Raw genomic sequence first — 22496 nt, 5'->3', positions numbered from 1 at the left:
AGGACACAATAACATAGTTGGGGACACCCTAAAAATACAAAAATATATCTGGGAACACTCCAAAATAAAAAAAACTTTGGACACCATAAGGCAGGACTGTACGGTGCGACATATATGTCTCACGTGCTACAAAAAAAACGTTTGTTGAATTTACCACTGTAGCATGCGTGTGATACAGTTTTGCATGTTCATAACACAGCCGCTTAACAGTGTGGAGTGATTTTGTTGTGCTTGTTTGTGTGTGTGAGATGGCTCACTGTTATTAAACTTGGTAGTTGCAGTCTATTGTTTAATTAAAACTTGTGTCGTGGCTGCATTGAGTCATTTTGTCCAAATCTAATTAAAACTTGGAAGAGTTGTGCCACTGGTTTGAAACCTGGGGACACCATAAGTCCCTATTTAAATAGCATGCAAGGTGAATTTGATGAAAAGTGGATTCAGGTGAATTTCTCAGTCAAAAAAATTTAGGACAGTTGATTTAGCTTTTTTTGGCCAAAAACTGACATTGTCTGATCTTTCCTAAGTTAAAATATTAGTATTAATGAATATGAGCTTGTTGTCTTTGCTAAGAAATGCTCTAAATTTACATTTGGTCTTTTAACATATATAAATATATATACAGTGACATGCAAAAGTTTGGGCACCCCTGGTAAAAATCTCACTTTAAAATGTTTACAGGTTTAGTGTGTTACATTTATGACAGAACTACATAACATTAAAAAAATTTTTTTTTTGTATTTTTCCCTTTATTTTTCACATATATTTATATATAACACCTTTATTTTGCCTCTAAATTATAATGATTATTTAGATATAGTCGACCTGTTTAACCCCCTGTATAACTCTCATTTTATAGTATTTAAAAAAAGCATCAGAACAAAAAACATCACAACAAAAAGATTCTGTTTTTTCATGTAATCAGATGCCACAACCCCTGGAAGAAAAGGCAACTTAACAGGAAGTGCCAGAAAACTGAAGGATAACGTAGCAGACTGGCATAATTTAATCCTGAAATGGGATCGTCTGTGTGTCGAAGGATCTACCATCGCAAAAAAAAATTGTCAACTTCAGACTGAGCAAAGAGTAAGACTCACAACATTGAAAGTGAAAAGTCTTGTTAAAGCTTAATTCTGTTTTTCCCTCATCCATGTTCTCTGAAGCAGGTCTGTGAAGGAGCCTGAGGTTATGATGGAGGGCCAGATTTCAGCTGCTGCAGAAAGAAGTGCATTTTATAGCAACCCAGAGCTAGAGGAGGAATGCACCAAACTACAGAATGTTGTAGACAAAATGGTGCGGGTTGAGTAACCAAAATGTCAGGTTCCATTATATATTACAGTTTCAGGTCCAGTGTATACTGCTTCAAGAGATCTAATCTACATTTAATTGAATTTTGTTACTGATTAGTATTGAGTTAGTCATAGCAAGTTATGACAGTACCTGTTACATACACTTAGAGTCTTGTTTTTGTTTTTTTTTCTGTAAAGGCCCACATTCTGTCTAAAATGGAAAGAATGGTGTCTGTTGAGAAGGGGATATGTGAACTGGAGACCTTTCAGTATGGAGAGAAAGGAAGACCAAAACCACTGATTCACACTTGGTTTACAAATCATTTTGGTAATGTAATAATTAGTTTCATTAAAAAGATACTGACATGTCATGTGCTACCACATAGGATTCTTTGGTGTAGCTGGTAAACCCTAAAAGATTTAATTGAAGAACCTACAAAAAGACTTTCCCATTTAGACAATGTTAATCATCCAAAGAACCCTTGATGAAAATTTTTAACCCTGGTATTATACATACATACATACATACATTATACATACATATATATATATATATATATATATATATATATATATATATATATATATATATATATATATATATATATATATTTTATATTTTATATATATATAAAATTACCATATACATTACCAATAATATATATGTAGTTAGTGTTTGTGAACAAATTCATAGAAAATATGTTCAGCATAAAATCCAGTTTCTGAGTTACATTTCAAGGAGTTGTGAGATTACTTCTTAATGTTTACATCATGCCTTATTATTATTATTATTATTATTATTATTATTATTATTATTATTATTATTATTATTATATAACAGGAACAATGTTTTTTTTTTTTTTTTTTTACACTTAACTGCAGCTGAAGTGTCTTCTGAGCTTTATGAGGCTTACAAGCAGGAGCTGGCCCTTAAGAGCACCATATTACGGGAAGTGGCCCACACAACAAACCCAGATGTCTGCATGGTGTATCTGTCCTGTTGGCTCTATCAGCCCTACATCCAGGATAACACCAAACTTGTCCTAGAGAGCTTACTGATGGAGACTGGCTACAGAGCTGTCTAATTTATTTATTTGATTTGATTTCTGATTCAGCCTTGATGCCCGATGACGTCTGAGATAGGCACAGGCTCCCCGTGACTTGAGGTAGTTCGGATAAGCAGTAGAAGATGAGTGAGTGAGTGAGTGAGTGAGTGAGTGATTTCTGATTCAATGAAACAAGCCAGTCTTTACATTTGTACAGTGGTCAATGTAATAGTAAAAGAATGTATACCATTTATACAGTTTCTTGGTTATGGTATAAGCATTTTCTAATATTAAAATGTTATATGTTTTTTGAAATGTCATTGGCATTAATTTAATTCATTAATTAAATAATAGAAGAAAATCTATATGTTGTTTACATGCAATTATATCATCTACAGGTACAAATTAAAACAAGATCAGAAAATGACATTTCCTAATAAAGAATATTTAATGAGGTGTCCTAATATTTTCACATGACTGTATGTATGTATGTATGTATGTATGTATGTATGTATGTATGTATGTATGTATGTATGTATGTATGTATGTATGTATGTACTGTATGAATGTATACATATGTGACAGAAAGAGAGACATACAGACAGACTATTTTATTTGACACAATATTACATACTTTTAGATTTGTACTCAAACAATTCACATGTAGCTAATAATAATAACAAACCTATAGTAGTATATTGTTTTATAATTTACACAATTACACAAATTAGACAATTGACACCAAATTACAAGACTTTAGTACATTGTTTTTATAATGTTACTTGTGTCAAAAATTTAAATTCTGAGGCATGACTATTGTCTTTCATTCAAGGAGATAAATGAGAATATTTTTATTATGTAGGATGCAACTGAGTGTGGCTCTGCCTTAAAAGAAGGTATGCAAGGCTTACCTTATCTACATGGGGCAGAGGATGTACAGTAGCCAGAGTCCACACAAGGCTACACAGAGGATCCAACTGTCTTTATAATGTCTTACTACTGAACAAAGTGCATGAGGAGTGACAATATTTTATATGTAATAATAAAATGATCCAGAATACAATACTATTACAATATTAATTCACTACGAACTACGATAACGTATAAAGACAATTAATGTGATATATATTTTTAGTAATCAAATAACAGAATAATAATTGAATTCTTTCAGGTCATCCCTCTGTCCCACTGGCCCACCAAAAATATGAGTATTTTGAAGAAGAATAAACAAATATTAATAAGCAAAAAATGGTGCAATATTGGTTAGTTTTCACCATAGTAAATAAATGTTGGTGTAAATGACCCGCAGCAACAGTAAAAGTGCTATTGGTATTTTGAATGATACACAATAAACATATTTAAATAAATAAATAAATAAATACACACACCATCATAGGTGTTGTGGATTCCATGCCTCTACGGCTCAGAAGGAAGGATCTACCCAATAAAAGGCCAGTGGATTTAATGTTAGGGCCGATTGTGTATGTGTCTCTTGGTTTTATAAGAAATTATAAGAAATTTTCTTTCTGTAGTTTTCTCAACTTGAATAACAGAAAAATAGAATAATTAAAAATGATAAAATAGAAAACACAAAACAACAACCGCAACAAAATCACAAAGGTTGCTAAGATTAATACTAAGTGTAGTACTCTAAAATCATTATTATTTTGTATTTTATTTTAAATATAATTATAACATTGGATATATAGGCATATAATCATAGCAGTAACCTATAATAATAAGATTTAATGCTTGGATTAAGTTAAAGTTAAGTTCATTTTAACACGATTAGTCAGCGTAGCATGCATGATTACATAAAGATTGCTTAGTGATTATAAATAGGTTAACTAATATAAAAAGGAGTCTACTAACATCTACTATAACATTTAAATAACAGTGATGATTTGGGCTGCAATTGGTTTCCAAGACCGGTGACAGTGAACATAAAAGTGAACATTTTCCATTGTCTGTACGGTCACCAGATAAGAACAATTTTTGAGCCACTTTGGGGTGAGTTGGACAAGCAAGTCAGGAAACCACCACCAGTATCACATAATCACCTGTCCACTGTGCAGGGCTTATACCTGTGATTTCCAAGACAAAAGTATACTGTGCTGGCCACAAAATAGAGGCCCTACACTACTATATACATCAAAATGACTTTATGTTACAGTTAACAGATGTTTCTCAATAGGCTATGTTTCAGTAGCTAATGTTAAGGTATTGCTCCATTGTTATCTAAACATTCAAACTGATTTGAGGTCACTGGTGTGCTTTCATCAACACAGGTGTAACTATATTATAGTTGTGTTTTTGATTCTTATTGGAATTTTGGGCACGAGCAACTTAAAACTTCATTCCATTTCTCTCTACAAATATAATCCTTTCTCCTTTTTCAATGCTTTTTCTTTTAGTTTATCTAAAGTCACCTACATCTATAGGACAAAACAAGCTATCAATAATAATAAGCCTCACGTCTCATTGCTTACTGGGTTTGGTATGGTCATGTTTACACTCCCCATCTTTGGGAGGGTCATTCTGATCTTTAGGAATCAGATGAATAACATTATGGTCTGACCGGCCAAGTGGGGCTCTGCAAACACATATATAAGCCCCAGGCACATTTCCATAACACAAATCCAGGGTGTTATTGTATCTGGTTGGGCATGTGATGTATTGATCCATGGTACCCAAGAAAGGAGTCATGTCACATCTGTTGAAATCACCCAACAAAAAAACAGGACTATCTGGCCATTCCTCCAGAGCATCAAAGAAAAAACCAGCTATGTCTGCGGCAGCTATCTTAAATTTAGGCCCTGGTACATAAACATGGATGAAGATAAGTGGTGGAGCATCCTGAGGATGGCCATGTGGTATAATGGACACAACCATTAACTCATAGTCTTGGGTCAACATGGGTTTTTCCACCTGCACTTCTTTTGCATAGGCCTTATTTACAAAGACGATCATTCCCCCTCCTCTACGTTTTTGAGTAAGCTCTGCATCGCGATTGATCTGGACAGAATCATATCCATCCAACCTGATTGGGGGTGAGTTGCTATTTAACCATGTCTCTGTGAAGAATATCATGTCACTGGCAAATAATTCAGCATCCTCCACCATTTCTTCAATATCCTCCATTTTGTTTGTAATAGAACGCACGTTGGACATGGTTATTGTAGGAAGGCGGGATTTCTTTCCTCTTCTTTCCTCTTCTTTCCTCTTTTCTCCAGAATCATTCCCATCCTGTTTTTTGTTATTTGAATTGACAGCTGATTTCTGTTTACTTGTGTCACCAGTCTTGGTTTCACACATGTCTTTTGTGGATATTAAAATATACTCTTTTTTTTTTCTGTCCTGCTTTTTGGTCTTTTTAGACTCTATGGAAATGGTGCCTCTTGTGTATCTTTGGTTGCCACACATCTCTGTAGTCAAATCAATGTGACACTCGATTTCAGGGATTTCATTGAGCATCTCTCTGGAAGATAAATGTAGGTGATGAAATCCAGCAGTTGATCCAGATATTGTATTATTATTGTAATCTAGTAAGCAGTTCTTATTCATGTTGCTTATTCAATATATCATTTACATGAAATGATCAAAGAAACACTCATGTACAGTACTTACTGCAGTTCATTCAATTGCTTTTTAATTTTTTTGACAGCATCACGAATTTCACATGCTTTGTTCCTCAGATATTTGCTAGCTTCTGTCTGATGTTTGTTCTTAATCAGTTTTTCACAGTTGTCAATCAGATCAGGAATTGAGAACACCAGGCCGAGGGCTCCTCCTACGACCTACAGAGAAGTGAAATTTCTTTTCATATTTCAATTTTAGATTTTACATATTTTTAAAGATTAGGGTCTGTGCAAGCCACTTGTTTTCTTTCATTCTAAATTGGCGAACCATGTCTTCATGCTGTTTTCACAGGGGCATTGTCATGCTGAAACAGTTTTAGACTTCTTACCTCAACTCCAGTGAAATTAAATGTCAAGGTTACAATATACAGAGATATTCTATACAACTGTGCTTTCTATTTTGTGGCAAGAGCTTGGGGAAGCACACCATAAGGGTGTGATGGTCTTGTACATTTGGCCATGTTTAATGCCAATATTGTCATCTTTCCCCAAAATTAATTCAACATTCAGAAACCAAGTATTAATTAAGTGCACGCTATAATTCAGTAACATAGTAATGTTGCCTGTAGGAGTTTATCAGTCTCTTCAAACATTTAGAGAGTTTTTGGCCTTTTTTTTAAAAAAATCCTTCAACAAATATTGCTTTACTTCATTAATGGTTAAGGGAATTTGTTTGTGCACATCTCTTTTCAGGTCCACAGCATCACAATTGAGTTGAGGTTCAGACACTGACTTGACCATTCCAACACCTTTTACTTTTTACTTCAGCCATTCATTAGATTTTTTAGGTGTGTTTAGGATCAATGTCTTACATGCGTTAGGCCAAATAACATCCCAGCAAAAATTGGTGGACAGATGTGTCACATTTGTCCCATGAATATTTTGGTATAAAGTGGAGTTCATCATTGTCTTAATGACTGAAAGTTTCCCAGGATCTACAGTATGGCTGCGAAACAAGCAAATCCTTAGCCCTTCACCACAATGTTAGACAATTCATATGAGGCTCTCCATTTATCAGTTTTCACTGTAGAATTGTTAAGATCTAGCTTTGACTTTGACTTTGGCCATGTGCTTTGTGTTTACGTTTCGTGTTCATGTGTCTGCCCTGCCCTTGTCTATTCCTTTCTGCCTCAGCACACCTGTCCCTTATGTGTCTAACTGTCATTAGTATTAGTATCCTTGTCTTTTGTTTTGTCTTGTCTGGTCTGTGTTTGGTTTTATTAATAAACCATAGTATCCTGCATTTGGGTCTGTTTTTATCCTACGTTCTGTGACAAGAATGGTGAATTTCAAATTGGAGATAGCCTTAAAGTATAACACCTTTCCAGATTGATGAGCAGCAACTGTTGCTCCTCTGGAGTCAGGGCTGGCATAATGTTTTCTTGGCATAGTATAAACACACAGCTGAGTGTCCCAGAACATCAAAATTCTAAAAGTTCTAATTTAATAGAGATAGTCTTAATTCTTGCTTAGCTTTTTGTGCATTTCATTAGTGTTTTTAAATGTTGGTTTTCTTTTGGGGAAAAAATATGACTACATATTGATGTGATTTTTTTTTGTTGTCACATCAAGTTATTTGTTTGTTTATAGACATTGGAGATGACCATTATAATGCTAAATAGGCCCTGTTTTACGCAAAAAAAAAAAAAAACAGTAACTGGAGTGTGTGTGTGTGTGTGTGTGTGTGTGTGTGTGTGTGTGTGTGTGTTAGAAATACCAGGCCTGCTCCTTTTAACTTGTTTCCTGTTTTCAATGAAAGAGCAGCCATAGCTTCAGTAATCAGAAAATGTGGAACTTGTTTTGCTCCTTTTTTAGATGCTGTTTTTAGAAGGATGTCGTAAAATCCAAGGAATAGTAGCAAAGTAATGCCACCCATGACTAACTCTTTGCTCTGAAAACACGATTGATGTGTATGAAAATTTGTGTGGTCATTTCTCAAGAAGTAAGTTAGACGACTTTGGGACAGATCTCTCCCATTCCGTTTGGCCATTGCACTCAAGATTCTTGCTGTGATTTCACACTGCACTTCATCAAAGTCATTCGTCAATTCACACTCCTTTGATAGTTGTTCCTGGAGACTTTCAATATGCTTCCAAATCTTTTTAATTTTCCTGTCAGTCTTCTCTGAATTTTTCATTGTTTTACTGGATTTCCAACTCTCTAAGAGCTTACATGTAACACTGGTTACAGCACCAACTCCAGCTGTAACACCTGCTGCTGTGACCAGCAAGGGTGCAGCCAGGCCTCCTGTCAGAAAAGTTGCAATGCCTGTTCCAACCAGGACAGCAGATCCAAGCACTGTTACTGTGTTCCCCACCATCTGGCCGGCAGTCATAGCTTCCGTCATCTCCTCCAGTTCTTTTGCCAAATTCATGAGATGTTCCGCACATTCCTCCTGCTTCTCCATCCATTGGAACAGCTCATTGATCAGTTCGTCTTCCACACCCATAGTAGAAGAGAAAATGATGGAACTGGAATTATAAAAAAATATGCTTAGGGTTATTTAGATTCTGAAAAAGTAATTTAAGTGTTGCATTGTGTAATGTCTTTGTAAATGTCTTTGACATTTAAAATCAGAAAGTAATCACATTGTTTCACAGTAGCAAGAAATTACTATGCTGTTGGGGCTCTTGGGGGAGCATGAAAATGAAGGCAGAAAGACTGTGACAAGTTTATATGCCACCAGCAAGTTCCATTTATGAACTGTAATGCATTGCAATAAAGACGTATACAAAGATGGAGAATTTGTGCTGTTGGGGAAGCTAATAGTAATTTAGGACATGGACAGTGCACTTGATACAGATAATAGAGTACATAACATGTGCAGAAATGTTTCTTCCTGAGATTATACAAAGTCATGCAATCAGGAGCAGGAATATGGGAAGGCATTTTACATCGGGGTTACTAAAATCTCATACATTTGCTATGTGCTAAGACATCACGTCAAAATGATGGCTGTTAACTGAGATTGTGATTATAATAATTGTACCAAAGTGAAGTTGAATTTTCAAACAAGAAGGTGTTGATTTAAATATTAAACATGGATCTAAATATTTTTAACTGTAGTATAAATGATGGGTTAATATTAATAGGGTACTAATAATTTACTAATAATTAATTTCTCCTGTAGCACCACTTTCGTTAGTACTTGTATGGTGGCTGAACCACATAGTCTAAGCCTAATAATAAACAGATTACAAACATGTAATATAACAAAGAACATGTAATGTAACAAAGAACATGTAATATAACAAAGAAAAGCATATAGGAGACATTTATTGCTTTGTTTGTAAGTTTCCTTACATATTCATTGCTCATTGGAAGACCAGTGTTCTTTTCTCTATCACTTGTTTGCCTGCAGAACTAAAGCCTCACCCTGTTTTGTTTATTTTATGTAAAATTTTTGACCAACTGCTACTACAGAACATCACAGACAACTTGTTATCATGAAAATAGCACAATATTAATACAATTAGAAAATCTGAATCCTGTTTATCAATTTAATCATGTATTATATGAAGATGGAAAATAACGCTTTAGATAAAATAATTTAGTATTTTGCCAGCTGGTAAAGCTAGAAGGAAATATTTAGCAGCTTTCGACCACAACATGTCTTATATTTCTTAAACAAAGAAACAACATAAAAAATATTGTTATTTTTAAATATTAACATTAACTATTGGCACCTTCAAAGCTGAAATATCTTTGGGAAATAATAGGCTAAAATCCTCACTAGAAATAGAACCTTTAGGAAAAATAATAAATACATTAAAATGTTATAAAAAGCTCCACAAACAATTCACAAACAGCTGCATTTCCTCCTCAGACTTCCTGCCTCCATTTTGCAGGCTTACAGGCAAAAACAACAAAGCTTTCAAATAGCAGATAGATGATTAAAACTGAATAACAGAATACAGCAACCTATACTTGATACATGATTAATACTTTCACACGTAGAATTTTGATCTGACAAGAAGAATTGTTGAGATTTGTAATATATAATAAAAATGTAACCCAGACTTACATAACAGAGCTGAGATGCGCAGTGAATCAGTGGAACAGAATGCTTTCACTTTTGTTTTCATGACCTAAAATAACTTTGTGTACGTGATTCATGACCATGATCCATGCTTCTTATCTAATTCATAATCATAAGAGATCATAATTACAGTTGTTTTATTCTATGTTTTGTTTTATATTTTATTTTCTATTTTTTCTTATTTATTTCAATAATCAACACTAACAGTTAACACGAGCAAAACTCTTGGTACATTTTTCTCACATTTAGGTACTATTCAAAATTAAAATAAAATAATATTTATCGAAATAACATTTTTCAAAAGTGAACAAAAATGTATTTAAAATATGTCTAGATATATTTTACTTTGCATTTTCTGTGCTGCTCATCTCTATGCATCTCTTAATTTATTATTATTATTTATTTATTTATTTATTTATTTTGCTGTATGATAGTTTCCAAGATTTCTAATTAGTTTTAAATGCTTTTGTTCAGTTATGTTTTTTGTCCTTAACATTGGCGCCTCCTGCTGGATCCAGGTTGCACTGCATCCACATTGGTGGTCAATGTTTTGCTTCTCTCTTCATTTCTCGTATGCGACATATCGAGATGGATTGGTGTGAGATAAATCACTTGAGACATAACTCAAATGTTCATACCTCATATAAATATATATCTCACAGGTAAGTCTGTCAACCCTCAATGCAGAATAGGTGCAATATATAAAGACTTATTCAACAATTTCCCCTGTCCTTTACTGTACATTACTGTAAGTGGAATATAAATATCCATTCCACTTATATCCTTAGAAACGTTTGAAGATGTTTGATAATGTTTTATGTACATGGAACTTTTTATATACCTCACCTCTCATTAAGCAACCCTTAATACACTATAGCTCTGTTCCTCTCCCTCTTAGCTAACAGCTGAATAGTAGTAAATAAATAGAATAGTTGTAAATAAACTTACAGTTTACTTTAATAAATGTTTTCATTTGGTCCTATTACAGTCTAATTCTGATTATTTTAGTCATTAGGATGTCTATATCATTTTCCTTTAAAGCAAAACCAATATAGATTTTTTACTGAAATGCAGAAACTTTGAATTGTTCACTAAAATGTGAAAATGGCAACTAAAACATTTAAATGTATTATTTAAGATATATAAATGGTATTATTTATATAATTTGAGGCATTTATGGTCTTGAAAAATTTGTGTGATGCCGCTAAGGGCTAAGACAGACCTGGGGACACTTTACAGGCACAATAGAATACCTGTGGACAGCCTAAGGACACTAAACAGACCTGGGGATGCCTGAAAGACACAGACTTGGGAACACTTTAACGACACAATAGTAGGGACATAAGGACACAAAATGGACCTGGCTATACCTCAAGGACACAAAAACTGAGCTGAGTGCATCCTAAGAACAAAAATAAAATTCCAGGAAAGACACACTAAAGACACAAGAACAGACCTGGGGACACCATAAGAACACAAGAACAGACCTGGGGACACCATAAAGACACAAATACATACCTGGGGCACACAAAGAAAACAAAAACAGTCCTAGAAACACACTAAAATCACAAAAACAGACCTGGGAAAACCTTAATAACACAAACATAGAAAGAGGACACTCTAAGGACACAAAAGAATAACTGGGGACACTTTCAGGACACAGAAATAGACCTGGAGACACTATATATATACAAAATCCGACCTGGGGATACTTTAAGGACACAAAAACAGACATGAGGACAGCCTAACGACACAATAGCATAGCTGGGGACACCCTAAAAATACAAAAATATATCTGGGAACACTCCAAAATAAAAATAACATAACTTTGGACACCCTAAGGCAGGACTGTACGGTGCAACATATATGTCTCACGTGCTACAAAAAAATCGTCTGTGCAATTTACCACTGTAGCATGCGTGTGATACAGTTTTGCATGTTCATAACACAGCCGCTTAACAGTGTGGAGTGATTTTGTTGTGCTTGTTTGTGTGTGTGAGATGGCTCACTGCTATTAAACTTGGTAGTTGCAGTCTATTGTTTAATTAAAACTTGTGTCGTGGCTGCATTGAGTCATTTTGTCCAAATCTAATTAAAACTTGGAAGAGTTGTGCCACTGGTTTGAAACCTGGGGACACCATAAGTCCATATTTAAATAGCATGCAAGGTGAATTTGATGAAAAGTGGATTCAGGTGATTTTCTCACTCAAAAAAATTTAGGACAGTTGATTTAGCTTTTTTTGGCCAAAAACTGACATTGTCTGATCTTTCCTAAGTTAAAATATTAGTATTAATGAATATGAGCTTGTTGTCTTTGCTAAGAAATGCTCTAAATTTACATTTGGTCTTTTAACATATATAAATATATATACTGTACAGTGACATGCAAAAGTTTGGGCACCCCTGGTAAAAATCTCACTTTAAAATGTTTACAGGTTTAGTGTGTTACATTTATGACAGAACTAAGACTGCAATGGAGGGTACAGTAAGTATTATTCAGGAGATTAATGTGCTCTGTAAAGTAACCTGCTGTCTGAATCCTGATAGTAATTTGATTATTAGTGTGTATTTGTTCCTGACTGGATGAAGTACTTTGTATCATTGGTAATAAACTAATAACAAACAAGAAATGAATGAAGCTTTGACACTTATTTATTGTGCAAAGAGTTAACAAGGTTTGTTGGAATATACTTTCTTTATCACATAATAAAGGGAACAACACAAATACAATGCACTAATGTTAACCTATTAATAATCAACATTATGGTGTAAATCCTCCCTCATAAACACCTCAATAAATGGTAAAAATCGGTTTAAAAAACAGCATAGTTTTGTTTCTGTTGTTGTTAAAGCAGTTTACAAAGATTTTAAAGGAAATTGACATTGTTGGACACATACATGGACATATTCAGTACTGTGCAAGGCATGTTTAAAAAAAACGACGTTAAAAATTTACAACATAAAAAACGTTGCTTTCTTTTCTGACGCAAATTAAAAAAAAAATTTTTTTTTGTATTTTTCCCTTTATTTTTCACATATATTTATATATAACACCTTTATTTTGCCTCTAAATTATAATGATTATTTACATATAGACTGCCTGATTAACCCCCTGTATAACTCTCATTTTATAGTATTTAAAAAAAGCATCAGAACAAAAAACATCACAACAAAAAGATTCTGTTTTTTCATGTAATCAGATGCCACAACCCCTGGAAGAAAAGGCAACTTAACAGGAAGTGCCAGAAAACTGAAGGATAACGCAGCAGACTGGCATAATTTAATCCTGAAATGGGATCGTCTGTGTGACGAAGGATCTACCATCGCAACCAAAATAGTCAACTTCAGACTGAGCAAAGAGTAAGACTCACAACATTGAAAGTGAAAAGTCTTGTTAAAGCTTAATTCTGTTTTTCCCTCATCCATGTTCTCTGAAGCAGGTCTGTGAAGGAGCCTGAGGTTATGATGGAGGGCCAGATTTCAGCTGCTGCAGAAAGAAGTGCATTTTATAGCAACCCAGAGCTAGAGGAGGAATGCACCAAACTACAGAATGTTGTAGACAAAATGGTGCGGGTTGAGTAACCAAAATGTCAGGTTCCATTATATATTACAGTTTCAGGTCCAGTGTATACTGCTTCAAGAGATCTAATCTAAATTTAATTTAATTTTGTTACTGATTAGTATTGAGTTAGTCATAGCAAGTTATGAAAGTACCTGTTACATACACATAGAGTCAATGTTTGTTTTTTGTTTTTGTTTTTTTCTGTAAAGGCCCACATTCTGTCTAAAATGGAAAGAATGGTGTCTGTTGAGAAGGGGATATGTGAACTGGAGACAGTATGGAGAGAAAGGAAGACCAAAACCACTGATTCACACTTGGTTTACAAATCATTTTGGTAATGTAATAATTAGTTTCATTAAAAAGATACTGACATGTCATGTGCTACCACATAGGATTCTTTGGTGTAGCTGGTAAACCCTTAAAGATTTAATTGAAGAACCTACAAAAAGACTTTCCCATTTAGACAATGTTAGTCATCCAAAGAACCCTTGATGAAAATTTTTAACCCTGGTATTATATGTACCAATAATATATATGTAGTTAGTGTTTGTGAACAAATTCATAGAAAATATGTTCAGCATAAAATCCAGTTTCTGAGTTACAGTTCAAGGAGTTGTGAGATTACTTCTTAATGTTTACATCATGCCTTATTATTATTATTATTATTATTATTATTATTATTATTATTATTATTATTATTATTATTATTATATAACAGGAACAATGTTTTTTTTTACACTTAACTGCAGCTGAAGTGTCTTCTGAGCTTTATGAGGCTTACAAGCAGGAGCTGGCCCTTAAGAGCACCATATTACGGGAAGTGGCCCACACAACAAACCCAGATCTCTGCATGGTGTATCTGTCCTGTTGGCTCTATCAACCCTACATCCAGGATAACACCAAACTTGTCCTAGAGAGCTTACTGATGGAGACTGGCTACAGAGCTGTCTAATTTATTTATTTGATTTGATTTCTGATTCAGCCTTGATGCCCGATGACGCCTGAGATAGGCACAGGCTCCCCGTGACCCGAGGTAGTTCGGATAAGCGGTAGAAGATGAGTGAGTGAGTGAGTGAGTGAGTGATTTCTGATTCTGATAATGAAACAAGCCAGTCTTTACATTTGTACAGTGGTCAATGTAATAGTAAAAGAATGTATACCATTTATACAGTTTCTTGGTTATGGTATAAGCATTTTCTAATATTAAAATGTGTTTTTTGAAATGTCATTGGCATTAATTTAATTCATTAATTAAATAATAGAAGAAAATCTATAATATATGTTGTTTACATGCAATTATATCATCTACAGGTACAAATTAAAACAAGATCAGAAAATGACATTTCCTAATAAAGAATATTTAATGAGGTGTCCTAATATTTTCACATGACTGTATGTATGTATGTATGTATGTATGTACTGTATGTATGAATGTATACATATGTGACAGAAAGAGAGACATACAGACAGACAGTATTTTATTTGACACAATATTACATACTTTTAGATTTGTACTCAAACAATTCACATGTAGATAATAATAATAACAAACCTATAGTAGTATAGCGCTTTATAATTTACACAATTACACAAATTAGACAATTGACACCAAATTACAAGACTTTAGCACATTGTTTTTATAATGTTACTTGTGTCAAAAATTAAAATTCTGAGGCATGACTATTGTCTTTCATTCAAGGAGATAAATGAGAAAATTTTTATTATGTAGGATGCAACTGAGTGTGGCTCTACCTTAAAAAAAAGGTATGCAAGACTTACCTTATCTACATGGGGCAGAGGATGTATAGTAGCCAGAGTCCACACAAGGCTACACAGAGGATCCAACTGTCTTTATAATGTCTTACTACTGAACAAAGTGCATGAGAAGTGACAATATATGTAATAATAATTTATATGTAATAATAAAATGATCCAGAATACAATACTATTAATTCACTACAAACCACGATAAAGCATGTGAAATTCGTGTATGTGTCTCTTCGTTTTATAAGAAATTATAAGAAATTTTGAATAACTTGAATAACAGAAGAATAGAATAATTAAAAATGTTGATAAACTAGAAAACACAAAACAACAACCGCAACAAAATCACAAAGGTTGCTAAGATTAATACTAAGTGTAGTACTCTAAAATCATTATTATTTTGTATTTTATTTTAAATATAATTATAACATTAGATATAATATATAGGCATATAATCATAGCAGTAACCTATAATAATAAGATTTAATGCTTGGATTAAGTTAAAGTTAAGTTCATTTTAACACGATTAGTCAGTGTAGCATGCATGATTACATAAAGATTGCTTAGTGATTATAAATAAGTTAACTAATATAAAAAGGAGTCTACTAACATCTACTGTAACATTTCAATAACAGTGATGATTTGGGCTGCAATTGGTTTCCATAGGCCCAGTACTTTACTAGATGTGTGCATCACTTTCAAGGTCTACTAAACCATTTTGGAGGACCATGTACACCCAATGGTTCAGAAAATGTACTCTGAAGGTGCCTATATTATAGTTGTGTTTTTGATTCTTATTTTGGAAACTTGACAGGTAAGTTTCTGATTTGTCTGGTAAAATAAATTTTTCCTTTCATTGCTTACTGCGATTGGTTTTGCTATGCTTACACTTACCATGTTTGGAAGGGTCATATTGTTCTATAGGAATCAGATGAATAACATTATGGTCTGCCCGGCCTAACGGGGGATTGCAAACACATATATAAGCCCCAGGCACATTTGCATAACACAAATCCAGGGTGTTATTGTATCTGGTTGGGCATGTGATGAATTGATCCATGGTACCCAAGAAAGGAGTCATGTCACATCTGTTGAAATCACCCAACAAAAAAACAGGACTATCTGGCCATTCCTCCAGAGCATCAAAGAAAAAACCAGCTATGTCTGCGGCAGCTATCTTAAATTTAGGCCCTGGTACATAAACATGGATGAAGATAAGTGGTGGAGCATCCTGAGGATGGTCATGTGGTATAATGGACACAACCATTAACTCATAGTCTCGGGTCATCATGAGATTTTCCACCTGCACTGTTTTCGCCCAGGTCTTATTTACAAAAACGATCATTCCCCCTCCTTTACGTTTTTGAGTAAGCTCTGCATCGCGATCAACCCGGATAGAAACAAATCCATCCAAGCTGATTTGGCGTGCGTTGCTGTTTAACCATGTCTCTGTGAAGAACATCAGATCACTGGCAAAGAATTCAGCATCCTCCACCATTTCTTTAATTTCCTCCATTTTGTTTGGAAGAGAACGCACGTTGGACATGGTTATTGTAGGAAGGCGAGATTTCTTTTCTTTCCTCTTCTGTTCTTTGTTCTTATTTGAATTGCCACCTGATTTCTGTTTACTTTTGTCACCAGGCTTGTTTTCACACATGTCTGTTGTGGATAGGAAAAAAAACTCCTTTTTTTTCCCCTCCTGCTTTTTGGTCTTTTTAGACTCTATGGATATGGTGCCTCTTGTGTATCTTTGGTTGCCACACATCTCTGTAGTCAAATCAATGTGACACTCGATTTCAGGGATTTCATTGAGCATCTCTCTGGAAGATAAATGTAGGTGATGAAATCCAGCAGTTGATCCAGATATTGTATTATTATTGTAATCTAGTAAGCAGTTCTTATTCATGTTGCTTATTCAATATATCATTTACATGAAATGATCAAAGAAACACTTATGTACTTACTGCAGTTCATTAAATTGCTTTTTAATTTTTTTGACAGCATCACGAATTTCACATGCTTTGTTCCTCAGATATTTGCTAGCTTCTGTCTGATGTTTGTTCTTAATCAGTTTTTCACAGTTGTCAATCAGATCAGGAACTGCGAGCACCAGGCCGAGGGCTCCTCCTGCGGCCTGCGGAGAAGTGAAATTTCTTTTCATATTTCAATTTTAGATTTTACATATTTTTAAAGATTAGGGTCTGTGCAAGCCACTTGTTTTCTTTCATTCTAAATTGGCGAACCATGTCTTCATGCTGTTTTCACAGGGGCATTGTGATTCTGGAACAGTTATGGACTTCTTACCTCAGCTCCAGTGAAATTAAATGTCAAGGTTTCAATATACAGAGATATTCTATACAACTGTGCTTTCTATTTTGTGGCAAGAGCTTGGGGAAGCACACCATAAGGGTGTGATGGTCTTGTACATTTGACTATGTTCAATGCCAATATTGTCATCTTTCCCCAAAATTAATTCAGCATTCAGAAACCAAGTATTAATTAAGTGCACGCTATAATTCAGTAACATAGTAATGTTGCCTGTAGGAGTTTATCAGTCTCTTCAAACATTTAGAGAGGTTTTGGCCTTTTTTTTAAAAAAAATCCTTCAACAAATATTGGTTTACTTCATTAATGGTTAAGGGAATTTGTTTGTGCACATCTCTTTTCAGGTCCACAGCATCACAATTGAGTTGAGGTTCAGACACTGACTTGACCATTCCAACACCTTTTACTTTTTACTTCAGCCATTTATTAGATTTTATAGGTGTGCTGAGGATCAAAGTCTTACATGCGTTAGGCCAAATAACATCCCAGCAAAAATTGGTGGACAGATGTGTCACATTTGTCCCATGAATATTTTGGTATAAAGTGGAGTTCATCATTGTCTTAATGACTGAAAGTTTCCCAGGATCTACAGTATGGCTGCAAAACAAGCAAATCCTTAGCCCTTCACCACAATGTTAGACAATTCATATGAGGCTCTCCATTTATCAGCAAAACTTTTCACTGTAGAATTGTTAGGATCTAGCCCGGACTTTGGCCATGTGCTTAGTGTTTACGTTTCGTGTTCATGTGTCTGCCCTGCCCTTGTCTATTCCTTTCTGCCTCAGCACACCTGTCCCTTACTGTATGTGTCTAACTGTCATTAGTATTAGTATCCTTGTCTTTTATTTTGTCTTGTCTGGTCTGTGTTTGGTTTTATTAATAAACCGTGGTATCCTGCATTTGGGTCTGTTTTTATCCTGCGTTCCGTGACAAGAATGGTGAATTTCAAATTGGAGATAGCCTTAAAGTATAACACCTTCCCAGATTGATGAGCAGCAACTGTTGCTCCTCTGGAGTCAGGGCTGGCATAATGTTTTCTTGGCATAGTATAAACACACAGCTGAGTGTCCCAGAACATCAAAATTCTAAAAGTTCTAATTTAATAGAGATAGTCTTAATTCTTGCTTAGCTTTTTGTGCATTTCATTAGTGTTTTTAAATGTTGGTTTTCTTTTGGGGAAAAAATATGACTACATATTGATGTGATTTTTTTTTTGTTGTCACATCAAGGTATTTGTTTGTTTATAGATGTTGGAGATGACCATTATAATGCTAAATAGACCCTTTTTTTTAAAAAAAAAAAGAAGAAAGAAGAAAGAAAAACAGTAACTGGATTTTGTGTGTGTGTATGTGTGTGTGTGTAGAAATACCTGGCCTGCTCCTTTTAACGCAACAGCCATTCCTTCATTAACCAGAAAAAGTGGAGCATATTTTACTCCTTTTTTAGCTGCTGTTTTTAGAAAGATTGTGTTAAATCCAATGAATCCTAACAAATTACTGACACCCATGAATAACCCTTCGCTTGGAACAAACGATTGATGTGTATGAAAATATGTGTGGTCAGTTCTCAAGAAGTAAGTTAGGCGACTTTGGGACAGATCTCTCCCATTCCGTTTGGCCATGGCACTCAAGATTCTTGCTGTGATTTCACACTGCACTTCATCAAAGTCATTCGTCAATTCACACTCCTTTGATAGTTGTTCCTGGAGACTTTCAATATGCTTCCAAATCTTTTTAATTTCCCTGTCAGTCTTCTCTGCATTTTTCATTGTTTTACTGGATTTCCAACTCTCTAAGAGCTTACATGTAACACTGGTTACAGCACCAACTCCAGCTGTAACACCTGCTGCTGTGACCAGCAAGGGTGCAGCCAGGCCTCCTGTCAGAAAAGTTGCAATGCCTGTTCCAACCAGGACAGCAGACCCAATCACTGTTGCTGTGTTTCCCACCATCTGGCCGGCAGTCATAGCTTCTGTCATTTCCTCCAGTTCTTTTGCCAAGTTCATGAGATATTCCGCACATTCCTCCTGCTTCTCCATCCATTGGAACAGCTCATTGCACAATTTGTCTTCCACACCCATAGTAGAAGAGAAAATGAAGGAACTGGAATTATAAAAAAATATGCTTAGGGTTATTTAGATTCTGAAAAAGTAATTTAAGTGTTGCATTGTGTAATGTCTTTGACATTTAAAATCAGAAAGTAATCACATTGTTTCACAGTAGCAACAAATTACTATGCTGTTGGGGCTCTTGGGGGATCATAAAAATGAAGGCAGAAAGACTGTGACAAGTTTATGCAGTATGCCACCAGCAAGATCCATTTATGAACTGTAATGCATTTCATTAAAGACATATACAGTACAAAGATGGAGAATTTCTGCTGTTGGGGAAGCTAATATTAATTTAGGACATGGACAGTGCACTTGATACAGATAATAGAGTACATAACATGTGCAGAAATGTTTCTTCCTGAGATTATACAAAGTCATGCAATCAGGAGCAGGAATATGGGAAGGCATTTTACATCAGGGTTACTAAAATCTCATACATTTGCTAAGACATCACATCAAAATGATGGCTGTTAACTGAGATTGTGCTGATTATAATAATTGTACTTGATTTAAATATTAAACATGGATCTAAATATTTTTAACTGTAGTATAAATGAGCCTTGATGCCCGATGACACCTGAGATAGGCACAGGCTCCCCGTGACCTGAGAAGTTCGGATAAGCGGTAGAAAATGAGTGAGAGAGTGAGAGAGTATAAATGATGGGTTAATATTAATAGTGTAGTTCTAATAATTTATTTCTCCTGTAGCACCTCATTCATTAGGACTTGTATGGTGGCTGAACCACATAGTCTAAGCCTAATAATAAACAAATTACAAACATGTAATATAACAAAGAAAAGTATATAGGAGACATTTATTTGTTTGTTTGTAAGTTTCCTTACATATTCATTGCTCATTGGAAGACCAGTTTACAACAAGACTCTTCTCTGTTCTGGCACCAAGGTGGTGGAATCAACTTTCCCTAGGGGTCCGGACAGCTGAGTCACTGGCTATATTCAGCAGTTGAAAACCTACTTATTCAGGAAACACTTCAACTAGCACTTCTTTCACTTTTTCATTGTAACTTTACACAAAATATTGATATATTTAAATATTAACATTAACTATTGGCATCTTCAAAGCTGAAGAATCTTTGGGAAATAACAGGCTAAAATCCTCATTAGAAATAGAATCTTTTGGAAAAAATAATATATACATTAAAATTTTATAAAAAGCTTCACAAAAATATCCACAAACAGCTGCATTTCCTCCTCAGACTGTCTGCCTTCATTTTGCAGGCTTACAGGCAAAAACAACAGAGCTTTCAAATAGCAGATAGATTATTAAAACTGAATAACAGAATACAGCGTTCAGATTTGTAATATACAGTACAAAGAAAAGTAGCACAGACTTACATAACAGAGCTGAGAGGCGCAGTGGGTCAGTGGAACAGACTGATTCACTTTTGTTTACATGACCTAAAATAACTTTGTGTACCTGATCCATGACCATAATCAAAATTCTGTTTGCTGTATGATATACACCTTGGCGCCTCCTGCTGGATCCAGGTTGCACTGCATCCACATTGGTGGTCAATGTTTTGCTTCTCTCTTCATTTCTCGTATGCGACATATCGAGATGGATTGGTGTGAGATAAGTCACTTGAGACATAACTCAAATGTTCATACCTCATATAAATATATATCTCACAGGTAAGTCTGTCAACCCTCAATGCAGAATAGGTGCAATATATAAAGACTTATTCAACAATTTCCCCTGTCCTTTACATTAAGTGGAATATAAATATCCATCCCACTTATATCTTTAGAAACGTTTGAAGATGTTTGATAATGTTTTATGTACATGGAACTTTTTATATACCTCACCTCTCATTAAGCAAGCCTTAATACACTATACTGTAGCTCTGTTCCTCTCCCTCTTTATATAGCTAACAGCTGAGTAGCATTAAATAAATAGAATAGTTGTAAATAAACTCAAAGTTTACTTTAATAAATGTTTTCATTTGGTCCTATTACAGTCTAATTCTGATTATTTTAGTCATTAGTCAAAGTATGCACTTTAATAAGATCTTATTTGACCCTTGTAGAACTAAAAAAGAAACACAAACAGTATGAAGCAATTAATAATTTATTATAAAGGGTTGCTAAGGTTAAAACCCAGTGTAGTACGCACGTGATTCACAAAAAAAAGTGGGCTCTCTTAGTTGTCTCTTTTAGATGAATGTTGAATAACATGGTCAGTGCTACCAGTTAGATGGATTTGTAATCCGTATACATTTTGTGGAAAAACTTTGCAATAGTTAAAGGAAATAAAAACCTCACATGGTATTACCTCAACTTGCTGTGTGGCATCTGCTAATCTACAGGTCTATATTATGAATCAACATATTAATTTTCTGATTTATAAACCACAAATTTTATATTATCACCATATAATAAGAGTAGCAATAGTAATAACATCTGTGACTAGGACAGCAAGTCTTTGTGGAATATCAAGAGCCACAGCATCCATTTGACTGTGCCATAACTTATGTATAGCGTGCTGCTAGCTATTGAGAAACATTCTAACCTTAAAATGTTTTTCTACAAAGATAGCAGTAAGTTACAGTTAACAGATGTTTCTTAATTAGTTACATTTTAGCAGCTAATTGATTTGAGGTTTGGCATTTAATAAACCTAGTTGTAGATTTATTATAGGTGTATTATTTATTTATTTATTTATTTTTTAAACATTACAGGGGGGGGGCACGGTGGCTTAGTGGTTA

General features: G+C 34.5%; 2 protein-coding genes and 2 pseudogenes across 3 annotated transcripts; 2 read left to right on the top strand and 2 right to left on the bottom strand.

Moving 5' to 3' along the window:
* Positions 1-918: 918 nt before the first annotated feature.
* On the top strand, positions 919-2394 carry LOC132852695 (cyclin-dependent kinase 2-interacting protein-like; annotated as a pseudogene).
* A 592-nt stretch (positions 2395-2986) lies between these two features.
* On the bottom strand, positions 2987-10048 carry LOC132852693 (uncharacterized). The gene is made up of 4 exons (XM_060880054.1): positions 9995-10048; positions 7688-8441; positions 5960-6129; positions 2987-5810 (listed from the first exon to the last, which is right to left on the bottom strand). The coding sequence occupies exons 2-4, from the start codon at positions 8417-8419 to the stop codon at positions 4811-4813; spliced, it is 1902 nt and encodes a 633-aa protein (XP_060736037.1). The 5' UTR covers positions 8420-8441; positions 9995-10048; the 3' UTR covers positions 2987-4810.
* A 2393-nt stretch (positions 10049-12441) lies between these two features.
* Positions 12442-14546, top strand: LOC132852149 (cyclin-dependent kinase 2-interacting protein-like; annotated as a pseudogene).
* Positions 14547-15749: 1203 nt separating this feature from the next.
* LOC132852184 (uncharacterized) lies at positions 15750-21172 on the bottom strand. Of its 2 annotated transcripts, none has more exons than XM_060879265.1 (4): positions 21127-21172; positions 19030-19762; positions 17300-17469; positions 15750-17155 (listed from the first exon to the last, which is right to left on the bottom strand). In XM_060879265.1, exons 2-4 carry the CDS (start codon positions 19738-19740, stop codon positions 16189-16191), a joined length of 1848 nt encoding a protein of 615 aa, XP_060735248.1. In that variant the 5' UTR covers positions 19741-19762; positions 21127-21172; the 3' UTR covers positions 15750-16188. The 2 variants fall into 2 exon arrangements, with proteins under 2 accessions (XP_060735248.1, XP_060735247.1); XM_060879264.1 differs by lacking the exon at positions 21127-21172 and adding an exon at positions 20614-20732.
* Between the last annotated feature and the right edge of the window lie 1324 nt (positions 21173-22496).

The sequence above is a fragment of the Tachysurus vachellii genome, chromosome 10 (genome assembly GCF_030014155.1).
Source record: "Tachysurus vachellii isolate PV-2020 chromosome 10, HZAU_Pvac_v1, whole genome shotgun sequence".
Lineage (NCBI taxonomy): Eukaryota > Metazoa > Chordata > Actinopteri > Siluriformes > Bagridae > Tachysurus > Tachysurus vachellii.
This window is presented reverse-complemented; position numbering and strand designations above follow the sequence as displayed.

Bases quoted from the DNA above. Each gene is read 5' to 3' on its own strand.
- LOC132852184 (XM_060879264.1), bottom strand. The intron at 17,470-19,029 runs GTATTTCTACAC...ACTTCTCCGCAG, and splicing joins CGTTAAAAGGAGCAGGCCAG to GCCGCAGGAGGAGCCCTCGG. The intron at 17,156-17,299 runs GTAAGTACATAA...TTTATCTTCCAG, and splicing joins AAGCAATTTAATGAACTGCA to AGAGATGCTCAATGAAATCC.
- LOC132852693 (XM_060880054.1), bottom strand. From the start codon at position 8,419: ATGGGTGTGGAAGACGAACTGATCAATGAGCTGTTCCAATGGATGGAG. The intron at 6,130-7,687 runs GTATTTCTAACA...ACTTCTCTGTAG, and splicing joins AGTTAAAAGGAGCAGGCCTG to GTCGTAGGAGGAGCCCTCGG. The intron at 5,811-5,959 runs GTAAGTACTGTA...TTTATCTTCCAG, and splicing joins AAGCAATTGAATGAACTGCA to AGAGATGCTCAATGAAATCC.